At 44.2% G+C, this 19,826-nt stretch overlaps 2 protein-coding genes and 1 non-coding gene across 3 annotated transcripts; all 3 read right to left on the minus strand.

Moving 5' to 3' along the window:
- Window positions 1-1,181: 1,181 nt before the first annotated feature.
- On the minus strand, window positions 1,182-6,626 carry LOC120110122. Its single transcript, XM_039124058.1, has 5 exons — window positions 6,289-6,626; window positions 4,575-5,168; window positions 3,612-4,407; window positions 1,740-3,494; window positions 1,182-1,367 (listed from the first exon to the last, which is right to left on the minus strand). Exons 1-5 carry the CDS (start codon window positions 6,624-6,626, stop codon window positions 1,182-1,184), a joined length of 3,669 nt encoding a protein of 1,222 aa, XP_038979986.1.
- Window positions 6,627-9,505: 2,879 nt separating this feature from the next.
- Window positions 9,506-9,589, minus strand: TRNAL-CAA. The gene has a single exon. It is a non-coding gene; the product is annotated as a tRNA-Leu (tRNA).
- Window positions 9,590-11,380: 1,791 nt separating this feature from the next.
- Window positions 11,381-18,474, minus strand: LOC103700438 (cytochrome P450 714D1-like). The gene is made up of 5 exons (XM_039124880.1): window positions 18,044-18,474; window positions 14,659-14,885; window positions 14,260-14,507; window positions 13,078-13,432; window positions 11,381-11,919 (listed from the first exon to the last, which is right to left on the minus strand). The coding sequence occupies exons 1-5, from the start codon at window positions 18,324-18,326 to the stop codon at window positions 11,494-11,496; spliced, it is 1,539 nt and encodes a 512-aa protein (XP_038980808.1). The 5' UTR covers window positions 18,327-18,474; the 3' UTR covers window positions 11,381-11,493.
- Between the last annotated feature and the right edge of the window lie 1,352 nt (window positions 18,475-19,826).

Here is a 19,826-nt window from a genome sequence, read left to right on the forward strand (position 1 = left end):
CAGACACTGTGCTAATAGAGTTCGTCGATGATGAGGAAGACTCTTACATCGACCTAATCTTGAGGGAGACATCGGATCCGATGAGTTTGAGTTCCAAATCTCTTCCTCATCTCAATATTCACCTAAATCTTGCTATCAGAGCCCGGCCGATGAGCTCTTCCCTGACGGGCAAATAGTTCCACTCGAGAACATGGATACTGTCAACAAAGAGAGCTCGCAGGCTCCAAATACTAGGGCTAGATTTTCTACTGCTTATAGCTCTATGGATATTCTTACTGTCGAGCTTCTTAGATGCAGGGAATTGAGCCCCGATAACCATGGAGCCGGCGGTGAGAACCAGCGGCTAGTCGGCGAGTTCAAGGAGGAGGAGACAGCTCAAACCAGGTATGCGAACAGCTTGTTACTTTTCGTGTCAACATTAATGATGTATTAGTTTTACCCAAGGAAGAATCCTCCAGAAAGTCTGATTGATAGTCTTTTGGATTAAGGGATGCATGGCTTGCTAGTTTTCCATCTTTCCCGTTGACCGGTCAGCATTGGCCTATGATTCAAGGTCTCGGCCAGAATGGCCTTGGTAGGTCAAATGCACCATTTGAAAGGGTGCCAGATTTTTGAAGGTCAATTAGGAAATACAAAGGCTAATGCTATGCTAACCTTGCCCTACGTAGGACTTTTGAACAAATAGACGCAGAAAATAGACTATGAGAAAAAGCTAGGAAGGGTACCATTAAACACTCTTCGAATAGATAGACTGAGCAATCTCACGAAGACTATTTTGTGGACTGCTATGATAGATATTCTTTCTAATTTATTGGATATTTTATTTTCTGATTTTCATGGATGTATTTACTATAGGCTAGTTTAATAAATTCAATTTCACCATAAAAACAAAAAAGATGGATACATATAGAAAAGCATGGAAGGGCATCTTTAATGCTATTCAAAGTTCTAAACAGAGAAAAGCTAGGAAGGGCATCTTTTAGCACCACACAAATTAGACAAAGATAGGAGGTTAGGAAGGGCACCTTTTTTTTTTTTTTGCTAAAAGCGGGTTTTCATACAAAACGTGTACGAATACACCCAATAAAGTCAAAAAATACTAGCTCACGGAGAGCCAGAGGCAGCTCCCCCTCCCCCACCCACAAGGTATATCCTGAATGATGAGCCGCGAAGGCAGCCACCTAGTCGGCTGCCCCATTGGCTTCTCGAAATACATGCTTCGCCTGAATGGCCACCCCAACCCCACACATCATCCCTATGTCCCGAACCAAGGGGTGGTCTGAGCCCTCACCCCTCAGCCCCTTCTGAATCCAACTGATGACTGTGGCTGAGTCGCCCTCCAAAACAATCGAGCCAGCCTGCAAAGCCTGCCTCGCATATCGAAGACCGGCTCAGGCAGCTCGTAACTCTGCCCCGGGGACCGACGTGCCGAACAGCTGACAGCCCCCTGCTGCCACGACTTTGGAGTGCGGGTCCCGTATCACAAAGCCCGCACCGCCTCGCGCACCTCCATCCAAAACCGATCCATCGAAATTGACCTTGAGGAAACTCGGGGGTGGGGGTTCCCAGGTGAAGAACACCATCTGAGAAGCTGCCGAAGCAGAAAGAGAACCCCAGGTGTCCCGAGCTATCAGAGGTCCATCTGAAGAGGATCTGATCTCCAATGCCTGTACGCGCGCTAGCTCCACCACGAACCTCGGTGACACCCTGCGCTCACCGAGGGTACGAGCGTTCCTTGCCAGCCAGATCTGATGTGCTGTGCAAGTCGCTCGAATAGCCTCCTGACATGTCCGAGGGCGGACCAACCACTGCTGCATCGTCTGTAAAAACTGAGGCCTCCCATGCCAGACCTCCTGCGGGAACCCTGCCCACTGCCATGCCAACCTCGCCCACGAACACTGGAAAAGCACGTGGTCGACCGACTCCTCCACACTGCATGTCCCGCACTCCGCAGGGATCTCACATCCTCGCCTACTCAGCGCTGCTCTCGTCGGGAGACGGTCCCATGCCACCTTCCATAGGAAAAGTGCAGCCCTCGGGTGAAGCCCTGACCTCCAGATCCAAGTGTAGTCCGGCCCTGGCTCATGCTCCTGCTGGATAACACCGGCGAGATCTCCCAGTCGGACCCTGGATCGGCAGGAAGTGCCCCAAACCCTAACATCAGGCCCCCCATAGCCTGGCACCGGAAGAGACCGGATCCTCTCAGTTAGATGTACCCCGAACAGCTGACGTAACCTGGCCACATCCCATGCTGACTCTCCTGGGGCCAGAAGATCAAAAACCCGCAGTCCCTCCGCCGCCGCAGTATCAATCATGGTCGGCCAGCACCTCAGTGGGACAGTGTCCACCCATGGGTCCGCAGTCACATCAATACTCCGCCCATCGCCTACTATCCACCTGGTATTTGCCGACACCGTCGGCACATACCTCCCAATCTCACGCCACATGAAGGAGACTCGCCGCCCACTCCATGCCACCTCTGAGCCGTCACGTCCATATCTGGCGGCCATCACCTGACTCCACAACCCGTGTGGCTCTAGCAGGAACCGAGCTGCATGCCGAGCAATGAAGGCCTCGCGACGCTCCAGCAGGGACTGCACCCCGAGACCGCCCTCGCTGGTAGGCCGGCATACGTGCTCCCAGGCTACCAGATGCACCCCGCGGCCTCCGCCATGTGACCCCCACAGGAAGCACCGCAACAGTCGCTCAATCCTCAGTAAGGTCGTCTTCGGAACCACAGTGTTGGCCATGAGATAAACTGGCATGGACCCCAACACTGATCTGATCAAAGTCAGTCTCCCCATCATAGATAGGAAAACTGCTCTCCATCCCTCCAACCTGCTCTCCACCCGCTGCACCAGGCTGGAGCACTCTGCCACTCGTAATCTGCGGCCTGTGATGGGAACTCCCAGGTAGGTCAATGTCTCCTCCTGCTCAGGAATCTGCAAAATCCCACGAATCTCCTGTCTGACCCTGCTCTCCGTACTCGGACTGAAGCGGACAGCTGACTTTTGGAAGTTGACTCTCTGGCCCGACGCCATACAGTAGTCTGCTACCACCCTACGAAGGACCCGTGCATCAGAAACCCGCGCTCTGGCCAAAAGAAGACAATCGTCAGTGAAGAGTAAGTGGGAAAGAGGACTAGCCCCCGGGGCGGGAACATAGGCCTCCAGCTCCCTACAGGCACACACCCTCTGCAAATCACGAGACAAAATATCAGCACAAAGAATAAACAAGTAAGGAGATAAAGGGCATCCCTGACGCAGCCCCATCGTAGACTCAAAGAAAGGAGGTGTGCCATTGACCAAAATCGAAAACTTTGGCCCCCTGACACACCCCAGCACCCAGTCGATCCACTGCCTATGGAATCCGTACGCCTCCAGTGTCTGCTGAAGAAATCTCCATCTGATCCTGTCATAAGCTCTCTCCATATCCAGCTTAATAGCCATCAGGCTATGTCGCTTCGATGCTCGCTGAAGGTCCCACATCATCTCCTGAGCCCGCAGAACATTATGGGAAATGTTTCTGCCAGCTATAAACGCCCCCTGCTTCTAACTGATGATGCCAGGCAGAAGGGGCTTCATCCTCCAAACCATAATTCTGGCCACTACCTTATACAAGGTAGTGCACAGGCTAATGGGTCTGAAGTGACAGGGCTCGGCCGCCTCCTGACGCTTCGGAATGAGCGTGATGAAGGTAGCCTTCCAATCCCCCGGCATCACCGCCTGGGAGAAGAAGCACTGAATGGCCTCAACCACCGCTGTCTGAATAATACCCCAATAACGTCGAAAGAAAAACGGGGGAAACCCATCTGGTCCCGGAGCCTTGTCTGGAGCCAAAGCCCAGACTGCCTCCTGAACCTCCTGTGCCGACACCGGTCGGACCAGGGCTACGTTCTCATCATCCTCGATCCTCACATCCACCCGCGGAGGAGGGATGGGATCACTGTCGTCGGACTCCTCCTCCTCCGTCCATCTGGTGCGGAAGAAATCCAACAAGGTCTGACGAATGGAGGGCTCACCTTCCACCCGATGTCCCGACCCATCTCGCAGCGAGTGAATCGTGCTCCACTGCCTCCGAATAATCGTAGTCCGGTGAAAGAAACTAGTATTGCGGTCACCCTCACGCACCCACTGGACTCGAGATTTCTGACGCCAGAAGATCTCGTGCTGTCGTAGGAGGGAGTGGTGCGTCGCTAGAAGCCCCCGAAGGTCACCCATATCGCTCGACGAAAGCGTGCCTTCCAAATCTTCTTTCGACTGCAACTCGGAGATCGCGGTCTCAACCCCCTCCACTCTCCAGAAGATATCGCCCACAACCTCGCGGTTCCATCGCCGGAGACGCCTCTTGGCCAACTCTAGTTTGCGCGACACCCGGTGCATAGCGTCACCACGCACCGGGAGACGCCTGCATCACGTACAATATCCCAGGACTGGGGGTACGATAGCCAAACCTTCTCAAAGCGAAAGGGGCTATGATGCCTGGGTCCCAGTGATGTAGAAATCAGCAGGGGGCAGTGGTCCGAGGCGATCCGAGGTAAGTGAGTAACCCTGCAGGTCGGAAAGAGAAGAAACCAGTCTGGGGACGCAAAGGCCCTGTCCAGACGCTCCCAAACCCTAGCACTGCCAAGCTGATTATTGCACCAAGTAAACTGAGGTCCTGAGTAACCTAAGTCCACCAGGCCCGTGCGTGACACAAAATCCCGGAACTCCCTCCTGTCCACTCTATCCGTGAAGGCTGCCCCTCCCCTCTTATCACCCGAACTCAGGATGCAATTGAAGTCACCAACTACAACTGTCGGGACACCCTGGGCAGTGAGACTCGCAATCTCCTGCCAGAGGACTCTCCTGACCCTGTGATTCGTGCTCGCATACACCCCACACAAAACCCACGGAGGAGCATCAGGTGCCGATACAACCATAACTACCTGCTGAGAGCAGTTGTGGAAGACATCAAAAGTCGCCACCCCACGCCTCCACAGGAGCAAGATACCTCCCGACAACCCCTGGGACTCGACTGCGTATGTCTCCCAGTCCCTCCCCAGACGTCGTCTCAGACGTGCAAGCCCCTCACCAGATAGCCGGGTCTCACTAAGGACGCAGATCTCTGGGCAATGAATTTGCACTAACCGTTTGAAGGAAGACATGAAGGACGGCTTGGCTGCCCCCCTACAATTCCAAGCTAGGATCCTCATGGATCACAGTCCACATAGTCGGCCTCAGACCCGTCCTCCCCCTGGTAAGCGGGGCCAGCCTCAGGTACGATGCCTGGGCCCATCCCCTGCTCGTCAGGAGTGGACGGCATGACTGCCGCCCTGATACGCTGCACGGTAGTCATGTGGTCCGTACCCTCTCCTGGTCTCGGTGGCGCGGCCTGACACCCCTCCGGAAAAGGCCTGAGGTGATCCCTGGCCCTGCTCCCGCTAGAGGAGTCTTCCCCCTGCTCATCCGCAACCAGGGGCAGAGGGCCAAACCGGAAGACTCCATCGGGGCCAGTACCACCCTGCACAGCCCATGGCTGTACCTCACTCAGGGGGGCGTGGCCACCGTGCTCTCCTCGAGAGAGGGGGCTGTACCGAAAAGGCCCAGCAGACTCCTCGCCCAGGCCCTGCACCGCGAGTACGGCGCAACTCCCCGGGCCCGAAGCTGGCTGGGCCGTTGGGCCAGCAGCAGCTTGGCCCAAGGATGCAACCGCGGGCTGGGTCGGAAGGCCCACCACCCGCGGTTCCACAGCAGACCGCGCGGCCTGCTGGCCGCGCGTAACGTCGCGCGGGCCCAGCGGAACCTGGGCCCCCGCGACCACAGCACCGGGCGGTGCGTCCCTGGATGTGGACGCGCCGATGGCGCGCGGCGCGACAGCGGCGCGCGGCGCGCCAACGGCGTCAGCCGCGCCGAGCGCACGGCCCCCATCCTGGGCCGCCCCCACCGGCCCACGGCCCCGGCCCCGACGCCCGGCCCTCTGGGCCCGGGCGCGCTGGGCTGGCCCGTGCTGTTGGCCCCGGCCCACAACGGTAAGGGCCAGTTGGGCCCCCTGCCGAGACTCCCCAGCTGGGCCAAGGCCCGCCAGCGGCCTCGGCCGCTTCTGGGTTTGGACGCGGGCCGCAGCCGCCCGGCTGGACTCCGGATCGGCCCGACTCGGGCCTTCGCCGAGACACAGACTCGGCCCCGGGTCCCCCAACTCGGACAGGAGATCGTCCGAGTCAGCTTGGAGGGGGCCGAAGGAGAGCGCCGGGAGCCCATCCCCCCCACCGGCTAGCGGAGACCGGCGGCGTGCCACCTTCGCTGGAACCTCAGGGCCAGGTAGCCGTCCGCAAGCGGGACGGCCACCACCTCCTTCAACTTTGAGCGGGCGGCGACATCTTTCGCCACCCACTCTGCTGGGACGCGGCGGCCGAAGCTACGGGCCACCGCCGCCCTCCCTTCCCACTCGAGCCGGGCCGCCGCAATCGGTTCCTCCGGAGGAGTCAAGACCTCCGGAAAGCAGCGGCTCAGCCGCTCCACCTCCGCAGCCGTGGGCCACTGAGTCACCCACGGCCCCGGCCTCGTCCAAGCGTTAGGGCCCTTACCTTTTCCTCTCGCCGGTCCTTCCGTTGCCGTCCCCGCCGGTTGCTTCCCCTTCGGATCCATCGGAGGCCCTGCAAGGAAGAGGAGAGTAAGTAGTAGCAGCCCAGGGATCGCCGAGGTGTTCGTGTCGTTCGCCCCGCCGCCCGAAGACCTTAGGTGGCCGGCCTCCCGCGACACCAGAGAACCCCCGTCGCCTAGCACACCGCCGAGGGGTTCGTCGGTTTCTCAGTGCCCCTGGTCCGCTGCGCCGGCCTCGTCTCAGGGCCACTTTCTCAGAGACGAGCAGTCGTGTCGCTCGCCCCGCCGCCCGAAGACCTTAGGCGGCTGGCCTCTCGCAACACCGGGGAGACCCCGTCGCCTAGCACACCGCCGGAAGGTGCTCCGGCGGGATACTAGCCGTTGTGAACGTCGGTAACCTGTCAACGGCGGGATAGCCGTTGGCGCTTTCTCAGAGTTTCGTCAGTCAGGACTCTGTTTGCTCCCACCCAGGAAGGGCACCTTTTGACGCTTGCCTGGTGAAGGGCAATGGTCTGGGTGGCATCCTCAAACCTTCTAACTTCTAGGTCAAGCTTCAAGCCGTAATTCTAGGGGTTTCGGTTTGGCTTGGTCAACCCATTAATTCTGGCCCTTGTAAGAAGTAACGATAAGGTCTATAGTTATAACTTAGGAAAATTAATGGTCAAAACCTATTTCTAGCTTGCACTTGGTTAATGGTCAAAACCCCTCTTAATTCATATTCCAGTGATTTTTTTTTTTTTTTTTTGTGGTTTTATGTGTGCACTTTTTTGTTCTTTATAGATCCTTATCATGGTTAAGAATGTGCTTGGGCTCTGTCTTTGGGTTGTTTTGGCTGATTATATATATGGCTTGAACTTCTGTTTCAAGTTATCAAGTATGATATGAAGTCGTTTCGTTTTACCTACTTATATGAATTCTAAATATATGTATTTTTTTCTTTTCAAATGCATGCAGCGAAGTTATTGCCAACCCAAATTTTAGTCGAAAGCTTGATGGTTGTACTTTTGGTTATCACATGCAGCAAAGTCATTACATATATTAATCTTTTGCAGTCTCGGCCTGATGAGCAAATCTAATTTTGACATTATTACAGGAAACATTCTAAGATCATATCAGTTCTCAATGGTGGCATAATGAAGTTCTTGATCAAATTGCCACCAGAAAAGTTTGGATTATCTTTTATCTCTACAATGAAGTCATACTGTTTTCTCCACCACCCTGCTAAGAGAGGGAGCAACTATATGAACCAGAAAAGAAGTCCTAGGCGTTGGAAACTTGCTCTTCCATTTTACAAATGGATACTACCTTGGAAGGGCAGCAATGCCGATAACAAAACTAACAACAGCCACAACCAACATGCAAGAAAATTAATGATTTCTGATGCTGAGAAATTAGATGCTTTCAATGCTCTTAGTTCAAATTTAGGCAGGAGAAATCCAAATTTTGGGGGCTACTCAAGCTCAATTTTGCAGTCATCATATCACACAAGTGTTAGAGAAAAAAGAGTCATGGAGAGGGATGGGTCGGTAAACGCTGCAATAGTCCACTGTAAAATGTCACTTGGTGGTTATGACAACGAACGATAGATTCACCACTTGGTTTAATTTCTCCGGTACAAAATAAGCTTGCTTGAATATGTGCACTCTTGGCCTGGACTAAATATTAGTGTTGGTTTTAGCCATTAATCTCAACCTGACTACTAGTTTTTTAAAGCAGACCTTGTTGCTTGTTGGTGGTGTAGCAAGCAAATAAGTTATTGAGAAAAAAAAAAGAATCCCTTGTATATATACCATTATTATGAATAAACATCTGCAAGATCTTTAACTTCTTTTGTTTATCCCTTCACATGACTAATTTGTAATATGAAATGACCCATCAGTAATAATAATTAATAGTAAATTGGAATCAGAAATAAATCATTAATAGGCATAATTTGGTCTTTTGGTCCCAAATTGATGCTCCAACTGCTTGTTGGATTGTAACAAACATTGGGTTACTGTCTTTTTTCCATTGGCATTCTAGGTTATGTGTAGCTGGATTTTTTATTTAATTTTCATTTTCCATACCTATCAAGTTCTCTAATTTATATATTTTATTTAGAAATTGATTTTTTTAAGTTAATGCATGTATTTTCCATATCTATCATGTTCTCTAATTTATATATTTTATTTAAAATTTGATTTTTTTCAGTTAATGTATGTCTTGGCTGAAATCTACCAGAGCAAAATAGTAGGCCAAAATATTTTAGCCTAAGTTGGACTGCAATGCATTGTGAAATGGAATGTAAATATAAGAATAAATTTCAAAATACATTCAATTTTCTTATAACATCATTTCTTATAAAAAGTGACATAAATATGATATTATAGAAAAGTGCTTTACTTTTGATAAACCAATTAGAACGTACGATCTCTGTCTATACCTATATCCATCTATACCTATAGACACATAATATATGTACACACACATGTATATATGCTTGCTCTTACTAGATCTTTTGCATAAAATTTGGAAAAAAGTAAAAGATTTCCACAAACTTGAAAACTTTTGCCTCACTTAATTTCCATGTTATATCATGTTTAAAATGATGTCCAAAGAAGGATTTGAATCAAAATACTAAGCATAAGAGCAATTATAAATTTCATTTCTTGAAATATCCTTTCTTATATAAAGTAATAGAAATAAGTGCTTTTCTTTGAAAAAATTAGTAGGGACGATATGTTTCTTTAAGGGTTAGTCAATGCAATATAAATTTGCAAAAATTAGAAGTTTTTGGATAAGTCAACTAATTCCCATTTTAACAAAAAAAATTATGTTACATAATTAACATTTTATTAAAAAATATTTAAGCTAATGACCATTTTGACAAAATGTCAGAAAAGAAATCAGCTAATTGTTATTTTGACAAAATAATTGGAAAATCGTGTCAGAAGTGGGATTTGAACCCACGCCCTCTCACGAGAACCAGAACTTGAGTCTGGCGCCTTAGACCACTCGGCCATCCTGACTTTTCTGAACTTTTTGATGCTATCATTTATAAGTGCACTATATTAAAGCTGCTTCGAATACCCTCACCACTTGAGCTATTTGATTGCCCTTTCCTTGAAACGCTTGTTGTCTTTATGGTCTTCATGTTTGTACCATCACAACGCCGTTGATATATCTATGAATATTATTGGATAATGTTACGGAAAGTAAGAGATTGCAGGTCAAATGAAGTGATAATTATATTGAAAGGGATAAAGGAATTATTGGAACCCAAGATGGTTTTTCAACAATTATACCTATTGAGTTTAAAACCAAATTTAATGACAGATTATAGTCCATTATCATGCAAGTGACAATACATTTACGGTCTATTTTGAAAATTCAGTAACTATTGGACAACTTATTTAGTATGGCCCATATCTACTTTATACCCCTTTCCCTGGATCTTTTTTTCTTCCTATATTTTTCGACATTTTATCTCTTTATGATCACCAATCCTCCACCTTCTCTCTCTTCTCTCCTCTTCCCTCTCCTCTACACCTCTTTTCTTTCCCGATTCTTATAGAATTTTCTGTGAAAATATCCAGACATGCTCTCGGTGTGTCAGAATATAGTCATAGTTTGTTGTGCACTAGCAGGATCCATATTTCAAGACCAAGATATGACTTGATGATGGTTACTTTCTTAATGCTCTGGTCTTTCAAAAATCAAAGAGTGATTATTCTTTATTTGTGATTACTAACTTATGTTATATTCAACAATAATAACTAATAAAATATTTTCACATATAAGAAAGGGCATAGCAAGCAAAAATTCTCCTAAGCGAACAGTTGACAAGCCCAAGCAAAAAAAAATTACATTCTATTATTCCTATAAATCGATAAGTCAACCCAAACATCCAACCTAGCCCAGGACACTACAACATATATATATATATATATATATATATATATATATATATATTCTATTTCTATTATCATCATTATCAACACCATGCATTAAATTTTCAGGAAGCGTTATTTTCTTTTTCTTTTTTTTTTGGTTTGAGGTTCAGGGGCAGTAAATTATGTATACCAGGGTGATATACTTTTTTATACATCTAATCTTGGATGTTTAGGTCATTCTGACTATGTGGTAGAAGAATTTTCCTTAGTCCCTTATTAACAAATTAATCACTTCACTTATTAGGCATTTAGTTCTGGTGTTACTTGGAAAATTTTGATTTACCTTTTATTCTTGGTCATTTCTAAAGTGTTGATTGGTACGGCCAAATAAGACATGCCGTGTTTATTGAACTAGAAGAGTACCACGAAATTGCACCAAACGATGCGTTCTTAATATCGTACGAGGAAATATGGGACACAATTATAATTCCAACAAAAGCATGCAAGGGACGAGATACATATGCGGTTTTGCCTATAGCTACCGCGCATGAGTGGAAACGATCGAATCTCCTTTAAAGGAGTAGTGACTATAAAAATATTGCCCCCAAATTTTAGAGTTCCATGCTCAAAACTTTCTTTTTTTAAAAAAAATATAGCAGATATTTAAGTATATATAAAAAATTTATTAGATGAATCAGGCCTATCATAAACCTAGGATGAAATTAATCTCTCTCTTTTTTTTAAAATGTGTAATAGCAGTATGTGCTAGGATGATTATACTGATGGGGTCCATGGTGGACCTAATCCGTCTAATACTTTTTCGCACAAAAAAAAGCCTCTAACAATAGAATAAAATGATATCTTATACCATCACTATTCAATTAAGCAAGCATTTCTACTAAATTTTCATGAGACGAGAGACTCTCATAGTGTAAAGAAAAACATCAGCCATTAGAAACTAGTGCATATAAGATTTATCTGAACTCTTTCAGAGAACTGCGTTGTATCAATCCTTCAAGGAAACAGGAGAGGCCAATTTGTCACACTTTCCTCATAATGAGAGGCAGACAAAACTCTGGCTCAATGATCAACCTAAAAGTTGGGGAATGACGATACCTTGGAGAAAGAGAGAAGGCGAATTTGGACAGAATCAGAGAGAGGATAATCTTCAGCTCTACCATGGCGAAATATTGTCCCACACACGTGCGAGCACCCATGCCGAATGGCATGTACACGTGTGGGTTCCCACATGCACCTGTGATGCCACGCGCGAACCTCTCGGGTTTGAACTCGTGGGCGTCCGGTCCCCACAAGGCTGGATCGCGGTGCATGGTCCAAACCGGGATCCAAAGATTGACCCCTTGGGGCACGTGGAGGTTGCCCAACTTCATGTCTCGAAGCGCCTCCCTCACAACAAAAGTAACCGGTGGAAAGACCCGGAGAGTCTCTTGAATCACCATTGTCAACTGCAAGCACAAAAAAAAAAAAAAAAAAAAATCATGGATGACAAGTAGCCAATGCAAAAAATTTGATAGATTTTTTTTTTTTAATTTTTGGGTGGGGTGCGTAATGGTTAGAACGTACGTATTGGTTAGTCATGTTTGCAAATTGGGACGCAACATATAAATTGAGTGTTAAGAATTTGGTCATATTGGAATTTACTTGATTAAGCCTGAAAAGATCTAATTGGACCCAACCTCAAGGAGGTTTGGACCTACCAAGTGATGTCTTAGATGTAGGTCTAAAGAGCGGCATGAACCAAATTTGAGCCAAACTAGAATTGGATTTGACTTGACTTGTAGTCTAGTTTAAACCTAAAACACCCTCGAGAGAGAAATTGCGATACATGCTATTTCCTAATTTGAAACCCCTCGAGTTTGAGGAGACCTTATGTTCAAACCTTGGAAGATGTTTCCCTAGTATATATGGAATATTCTTTCATCATTTTAATGAAGTACTTTAGGACTAAAGAATACTACATGTGAAAGCTTCATGTAGAGTTGTTAGGTAAGTCTTTTTTTTTTTTTAAAAATGTCTTTTGTACAAGAATTCAAGCATGGTTGGTGAAAGAACGTCGATCAAAACAAGAAAAGGTGCCGTAACTAACGAACTATACAGAGGATTTGGCAGGATATTTGATAGGCTTGGACTAAATATCCAAGCTAACAATGTCAAAAAATAGGCTGCAACAAGCAAAGGACATTCAAAGCAAACGTGTGAAAAGAAAAAGGATAAAAAAATCCAAAAGAAAAGGAGAGGGGCGTGGACTTCAACTCCCTGCATCAAAGAATTTAATTTCTAATTTCTAGAAATTTAATTTATCCAATTCTTAATATCTTTCTTTTTCTCTCTTCCCATGTTAGAAGTTAAGAATTGGGCCCAGATGGTTAAATCTTCGTGGGCTTTTGTTTAGTACTCCACATATTTAATAGTCCCAATCTAGCCCCAAAATTACTAGGCCCATTCTATTTATTGTGAAAAAGCCCATTCCTAGAGGCGTTGGTGTCAACCCAACCAATAAGCATCAGGGATGTCAAAGGACCTGGTCATGAGAGAAACAACGAGATCCTTAACAAACACTAAAGGTTGAGTAATTGAAGCAATAGAAGAAGAGGCACACATACTGTTCTCATCTTGTTGATCATGTCAAAATCGGGCAGTCTTCTCCCACAAACCTCCATCACCTCGGCTCGAGCACGGTCCTGCCATTCTTGATGCAAGGCAAGTAGCATCAAGCACCAAGTGGCTGTGACCGCAGTGGTCTCATGCCCTGCAAAGTAGATATTCTTGCAGTTATCCACTACGAAGCAATCGGAGCTGGCCTGAGTGATGTTGCCGCTCTCTAGGATGGATTGTAATAGATCTTTCTCCATTAAAACCTTGGATTTTTCTTTGCGTTCCTTGACTAGATCTAGTATCGATGATCGAATCTCCCGCTCCAGTCTTCGTATCTTCTGATTGCTCTTTGTTGGCAAAAATCTGGCTCATAACCCTAGTTAGCTGTATAATTTTCTTGATTGAAAGCATAGTTGTCCCAATCGAAAATGATGTGATGTAATGTTGAAAACTATATAGGCAGCACAGGGAAAAAACACAATGATGAGTATAAGAAAACGAAGTTGTCTGGAAACTCTATGTTAGGTCCTTGTCGTTCCTAAGAGCATGCTTGAGTATGTTTCGCCGCAAATAATGTTTTGCATGGGTTCCTTAACAACCAAGAAACCGACATAAATATATTTAGTGATTTCAATGGGCAAATCAAATAGTATGAATGGCAAACACATTGAAATCTAGTGTTAAGTTGTTGATTCCCTACTGGTTTGTATTCGCTTTTTTTCTTCTCTTTCTTCTAAAGTATCCAAAACTTGGAGGGGCTCTAACCCTACCCTATATCTCGTACCCATCCCATGCTATATCGGAATAGAGTCTAGGCTCCGAGGTAGAGCAAGTTATACCCTACATTGCATGCATTAATGTGGCTCTACACCATGCCAATCAGCTCGTCTCCTTCATATGGGCCAATCACTGAAACAAGTGCATGATGAATGGAACCCACTAAAAGGAGACGAGGTGATTGACGTGGTGCATGGCTATATAGTGCATACGACGTAGGGTATAATTTCTCCTCCAGTGGACCAAGCCAAAACTTGTAAAAGCAAGACTTTGCTAATCTAGGATTGAAATGAGGCCGACATCCTCCGTCCGAACTCGAGACTTGGGAAAGAGGTAATACAATCCGAGCTAGCGCTCAGTGGTGTTCAACCGCAATCTGGAATGTGTGGGGCTAGAGATGCTATCAAACTTACCTCAAGTAGGGAATTTCGAATAGCAGACTTGGCTTTGATATTAGCTTTGAGAGGGCCCTAAGCTTTAGAAACATCTCCCTGCCTCTGGAATAATCACTTCCAAAGCTAGCTCTTGATATCACATCTGCAGAGAAACTCCGAAAGTCATCATCAACGACTATATCTGCGATGCCACCTTCACTATCAATCATACTTTCCCATGAGTTCAGGAGTGGGGCAGCAGACTTTATCATCAAATCCACCATGCCCTACAAACATTGAGACTGAAATCAGTAATCATCAAACTTAATTTTACCCCTTAAATACAAGTTTAAATGCGTGTATGTATATGCGTGTGCGTGGGAGGGAGGGAGGGAGGGAGGGAGGGAGGGAGAGAGAGAGATTTTAAGGAGGTTTTACCTTGACCTTGTCCATGAAAAACTCTGGAGCTATGATTTTCCTCTGATGAGCCCAAATTAACCCATTTGACTTGAGAATGCCACTGCCAAATAAAGGTTCTTGCACCTTCTGAAGATGTTTGGGCTTCCCGAAATCTAACGATACGCAGATGCCTATGTCTTTCACTAGATCAGGATCGGTCACATACAATGCTGGTCTCCTTCTCATCCAATACAGATATGTTGGACCTGTATCAAACAAACATTTATATATATATATATAGACAAAAAATTGCACATGAATGTTGAACTCGACTTTTTAGCTTTTTTTCTTTGCTGAAAACTAATATCTTGAGCAAGCTACAATATTGTTGCTTGTTCAAATCATTGCTGAACGATTAAGTTTCTTCAGCTGGCATGAAATTTGAATTTTTTAAATATTAATTTGTATTCATGAACCAAGATGGGCAGATGATGATCTTTATTTATGTCATTTGATGACTGATGTAACAAGAGAATCGCTAGATAGCAATGATTGTTTAGAGTTCTTGAAACAGCTGCTATTTGCCAGCCATGTTATGTTTGCATGTAGTGTAACAAGTGGCTTCTTGAGTTGTTATTTATGTTCAAATTTGTGGTTGAATTGGCGAGGTCAAGTTTTGTATTATAGATTTTATATGTATTGCAGAATGGTTTGTGATTGAATCAGATCAATTTATTCTGCAATACATGGACTGCAACTCCTAATTAATCATCTACTCTTCTGGTTCTGCAAAGTAAGGACAAAATGTGATTTAGAACTAGATCACTCCCTTTCAATCCTCAACTAGAGATCAAGGATTTAAACTCTAGATAAATATGCCTTAGACTTGAATGGTTGATGGGAATGCAAATCATTGATCAAATGCTCATTTCTCTCAAAGGTGTGTTTGGTTCGCGACTAGAATTGGAATCAGAATAGATTGGAATGGTCATATTCTCTGACATGTTTGGTTCGTGACTGAAATTGGAATCAGAATGAGATTTGAATACGAGGTGAGAATCCATATTAGATTTTGGAGGATTGAGGTATTTCCATTCTCCCGGGAATTCGAAATGAGAATGAGACTCCTCCTAATGGGAGTCACTTATTTCCATTCCTATTCCAAAGCCCAATTTCCTTTAACCAAATATGCCATAAATATTTTACACCAGTTAGTACTATGTCTAATTTCATTAATACATAACATATTTAGAATGGCCGCTGCCTTCATAAGATCGAACCAAAGGTCAATCCTTGAATATGCCTGACCAACCTAGGAGTTTGACCTTGCATGTGGTTGCTTCATGATTGGTGAGATCGTAAAATAGAACTCACCAAAATTGCTCACGTATTAGAAACCAAAGTGTTGTAGGTTTTTGCTTGATCATCTTGATTTGGCTACCTCTTCTTGAATTGCCTAACAACATTGAATTGCACCAATGCTCTCATGGTATGTCAGCATAAATAGTTGTCTTCATTATTGGATTGAAACCCAGTAAGTTTATCTCATAGGTAATATAACTTGAATCTTTCACTCCCAAGTGAGGGGGATACCTAACTCACAAAATTCAGTGTATGTTATTCTAATGCTGTCAACTTGGAAAATAGATATGAAGTATCTAACTTCTTCTTTTTTTTTTAAAAAAAAAAGATTAACACCCCCTCCCAAGACTTCGACGTATTGGTAAGCTTATAACTAGAAGATTTTGACTAAATAACTACACTATTTAGTAAACTCCATAGATCGCCAATCTTGTAGACAGTCCTCCATGAATTCAGCGGCAATCCACTCTCTTTCATCAAGATGGGAGACGAAATTAGGAGCACTACAAGTTAATTAAATGGACTCTGACTTTGGGAATGTTAAAGTGAAAGGAATTAGCATGCAATATAAAGAGGTCTTATTTAGTATAAAAAAAAGGTCCATTTTTATTTTTATTTCTTGGTCACCCGAGACAAGCTTTGATACCATGAAAGAGAGAAAAGTCCATTGAAGAACGGCCACTAGCAAAACTCTAGCAGGGTTTGCCTTATTTATATGTAAAAGCTAAATACCAACGCACTCCATTAAACTATACAATATCCCTCATAAAAAAAAAGATCCCCTGCCTCCTATTTGTTATCCTAGTTCCTAGATTCAAATGGAGATCAGTGCTATATCCAAATCCTCCTATCTTATCTCCAATGTTTGTATCTGCATATATATATATATATATATATATATATATATATATATATATATATATATATATATATATATATATATATATATATATATAATGTGGTAGACATATACGAGTTTGGACTCTCTACGATCTGAGCGCAACCTCAGATATCAGCCGATTGATGGATGGTTATCAAACGAGATGGACATTGCGTGTCATACATGACGCATTATGTATACTGTACATCATATTCTATGCGATAGCTATCTATCTCTATGATCGGATGATGTGGTGCAAAATGTGCACCACAAAAGATCCGGAGAAGAATATATTACAACTTAGAACGCTTCCCCGTCAGCAAGCATGCAGGTACGAGTTTTGTGGCAACGGTCGGCTCCCGACTGTTGTCAGCTATTATGTACCATGCATGGCAGAACTCGGTGGTCCAACCTAGGTAGTGCTGCATCAAGACTAACCGGCCTGGGGACTGCCGTATCAAACTAAATTGGTTCAAATCTTGGCTGGATTGGACGCTAGATATGCTCGGCTTCCCCTTGGTGATGCAAACAGCAACACAAAGCTCAGCACGTAGCAGAATACATTTCTGTTTTTTTTTTTTTTTATAATAGTTCCATGTTGTTTTATCAAAAAAAAAGGTCAAATCTTTGATTCAATGTTTTCGGAATATTTAATATATGTACTATATTATCTTACTTGTTTAATTTACATGTTTTGATACTGACCTGCAAATTATCTCATTGACTTGTGAATCCGATTGTACATATGATTAATTGAAATCCAAGTACCAGTTCCAAATTTTGAGATTTAAAACATTGGATTAACACGAGAAGGAAAGGGCTTGGATTTCCAAGAACAACTAAAATTTCTTAAAAAGAAGGGGAGGAATGCTTAGGATTATTGTTGCTGGGAATTGTGATATGGGTTTTGTATCTCTAATCACCTGCATGTGTTGTTATTCGTGACTTCAAACTTTTATCTAAAACGAATTGAGCTACAGCCTGATGGCTGCGGCGCCTATCCTCCAAACCAAGGAGATTTCGTATTTGAATCTTGAAAGGTGTTTTAATTCTCGCATATTCGATGCAAGTAATTCTTGTATTACTGTGCCCCCCTTTACTTTAAGAATTAAGAATGTGGGACATGAAAATAGAAAAAGCTGAGTCATTTATGATACGGAAAAAGAAGAAGAAGAAACATACCATAATCTTTTCTCCACTGATCGAAATAAGGAAAGAGAGTCTTGGTGCAGTCTTCAAGCAAGGAACCATGATCTCTTGGAGCCATCTTTGCCGGCACCTCCATCTTCTTCATCTCCGAGATATTTCCCAAGAAAAACGAGGGGGGAGGGCCTACAATCCCTTGCCTCCTGAGCTGCTTCTGGATACCATAGAATCTCAGCCATGCGGTAGTATACAAATATGCAGCCAAACTGCAAGAACCTATCAAGACCACAAAGTAGAAGTACTGTATCGTGATGTCCATCTCTTCCTTTCCTCTCTCCCTTTCTCTTGCTTTTATGCACAAATCCTGGGCTCGAGGCGTTTGCTGGTTAGCCTGCAGTTGACGGGAGGGATAACAAGCATGAGAAAAAAAAATCCTGGTTCCCAGGCGCGGCGATATCAACCTTTGTTTATTTTGAAAAGGCTGTTTTAATAATTTTCCAAAGCCCCCCGTTTGTGTTATAATATTAGGCTATTCGATGACGGCCTTTCTTTATAATAGGAATAGTAGTGAAAAAATTATTATTATTATTGCGACTATGATTATTGACTTCTAGGTGTAAATAATAATTTTGATGGCGTCCTCGTCAGATTAATAGGCCGTGCTCAATCCCATTAAATCTGTGCCGTCGCTCTAATATCATTTGTAACAATTCATAAATTCATCCAAAATAGTTAGTCGAAAGGTATTATTTGGATTTTTTGATCTTGTATAAGTACTCAAAATCTATCTAACAAATAATCGATATGGGACTAAATATAAGTCTACATAAATTTTTACAATCAAGCTCCGATGGGCCACATAATGGCTGGCATTGCATGAACCTTGGTACCAAGATGGCTGATGCTGAACTTAGGATGAAATTTTTGTTTGGTTGTAGAGCTAACCAATGCTGGGAGTTGGGCGTTAGTCGCGTAAAAAGTTTTATCATCCCGTGTGACGTGTGGATTAATATGATTCATTAGAATCGACAGGATTCATTGTTTGAAAGCGAATTGACATGGAACATAAGCATATATTTTAGATATGGATTGTCATATCAGCTGTACATAGATATTAAGGACCTTACGACATGACAAACAATCTAATCACCTCCCCTTACAGAGGGAGACGCAGGTTGTCTCCCTTTTGATCTAACAATCACGGACCAACGGTGGTTTAATGATCACATCCCTTGAGGTCAAAGAGTCTTGGTGGGACCAATCCATTGCACAATTTACCCCTAGAAGGACATGTACGTAAGCTACAGCTTTCATTTTTGTAGCCGTCTACCATAGCACCTAATCGTTCATGAAATAACCTTTCATCTACAAAAGCTAGTAACCAGGGCAGGGCGATTGTAAATAAGCTCTGAATCTCCTCAGGTTGTAGCTTATATATATATATATATATATATATATATATATATAGAGAGAGAGAGAGAGAGAGAGAGAGAGAGAGAGAGAGAGAGAGGATTGGTTTGGAATGCTTGCATTAGCATGGTCATGCCAGCTAGTAAACACCCATAAAGTGAGCCTGATGGGTAGAAAGTTGTCACATCCTGACTTGGATTAATATGTAAGATGGAGATTTTGAATTCTAAAGACTATAGAACCTGGACCATGGAAAACTAAAATGGATGCTGCATGATGTGACAATCAAAGAGCTATAAACAATGCTTAAGGTGGTGTAGAACCAATATAATAGAAGAATGGTAGATTGGAATTCTCACTATAAATATCTATCTTTTTAATTTTATTTTATGTCTTTAATTTGAGAAGT

The sequence above is a fragment of the Phoenix dactylifera genome, chromosome 3, assembly GCF_009389715.1.
Source record: "Phoenix dactylifera cultivar Barhee BC4 chromosome 3, palm_55x_up_171113_PBpolish2nd_filt_p, whole genome shotgun sequence".
NCBI lineage: Eukaryota > Viridiplantae > Streptophyta > Magnoliopsida > Arecales > Arecaceae > Phoenix > Phoenix dactylifera.

Bases quoted from the DNA above. Each gene is read 5' to 3' on its own strand.
- LOC120110122 (XM_039124058.1), bottom strand. From the start codon at position 6,626: ATGGATCCGAAGGGGAAGCAACCGGCGGGGACGGCAACGGAAGGACCG. The intron at 5,169-6,288 runs GTTCCAGCGAAG...TTGGAATTGTAG, and splicing joins GACGGCTACCTGGCCCTGAG to GGGGGCAGCCAAGCCGTCCT. The intron at 3,495-3,611 runs GTAGTGGCCAGA...CTGCGGGCTCAG, and splicing joins TGTGCACTACCTTGTATAAG to GAGATGATGTGGGACCTTCA.
- LOC103700438 (XM_039124880.1), bottom strand. From the start codon at position 18,326: ATGGACATCACGATACAGTACTTCTACTTTGTGGTCTTGATAGGTTCT. The intron at 14,508-14,658 runs GTAAAACCTCCT...CAATGTTTGTAG, and splicing joins TTTTCATGGACAAGGTCAAG to GGCATGGTGGATTTGATGAT. The intron at 11,920-13,077 runs GTATGTGTGCCT...TTGTGCTTGCAG, and splicing joins TGATCAACAAGATGAGAACA to TTGACAATGGTGATTCAAGA.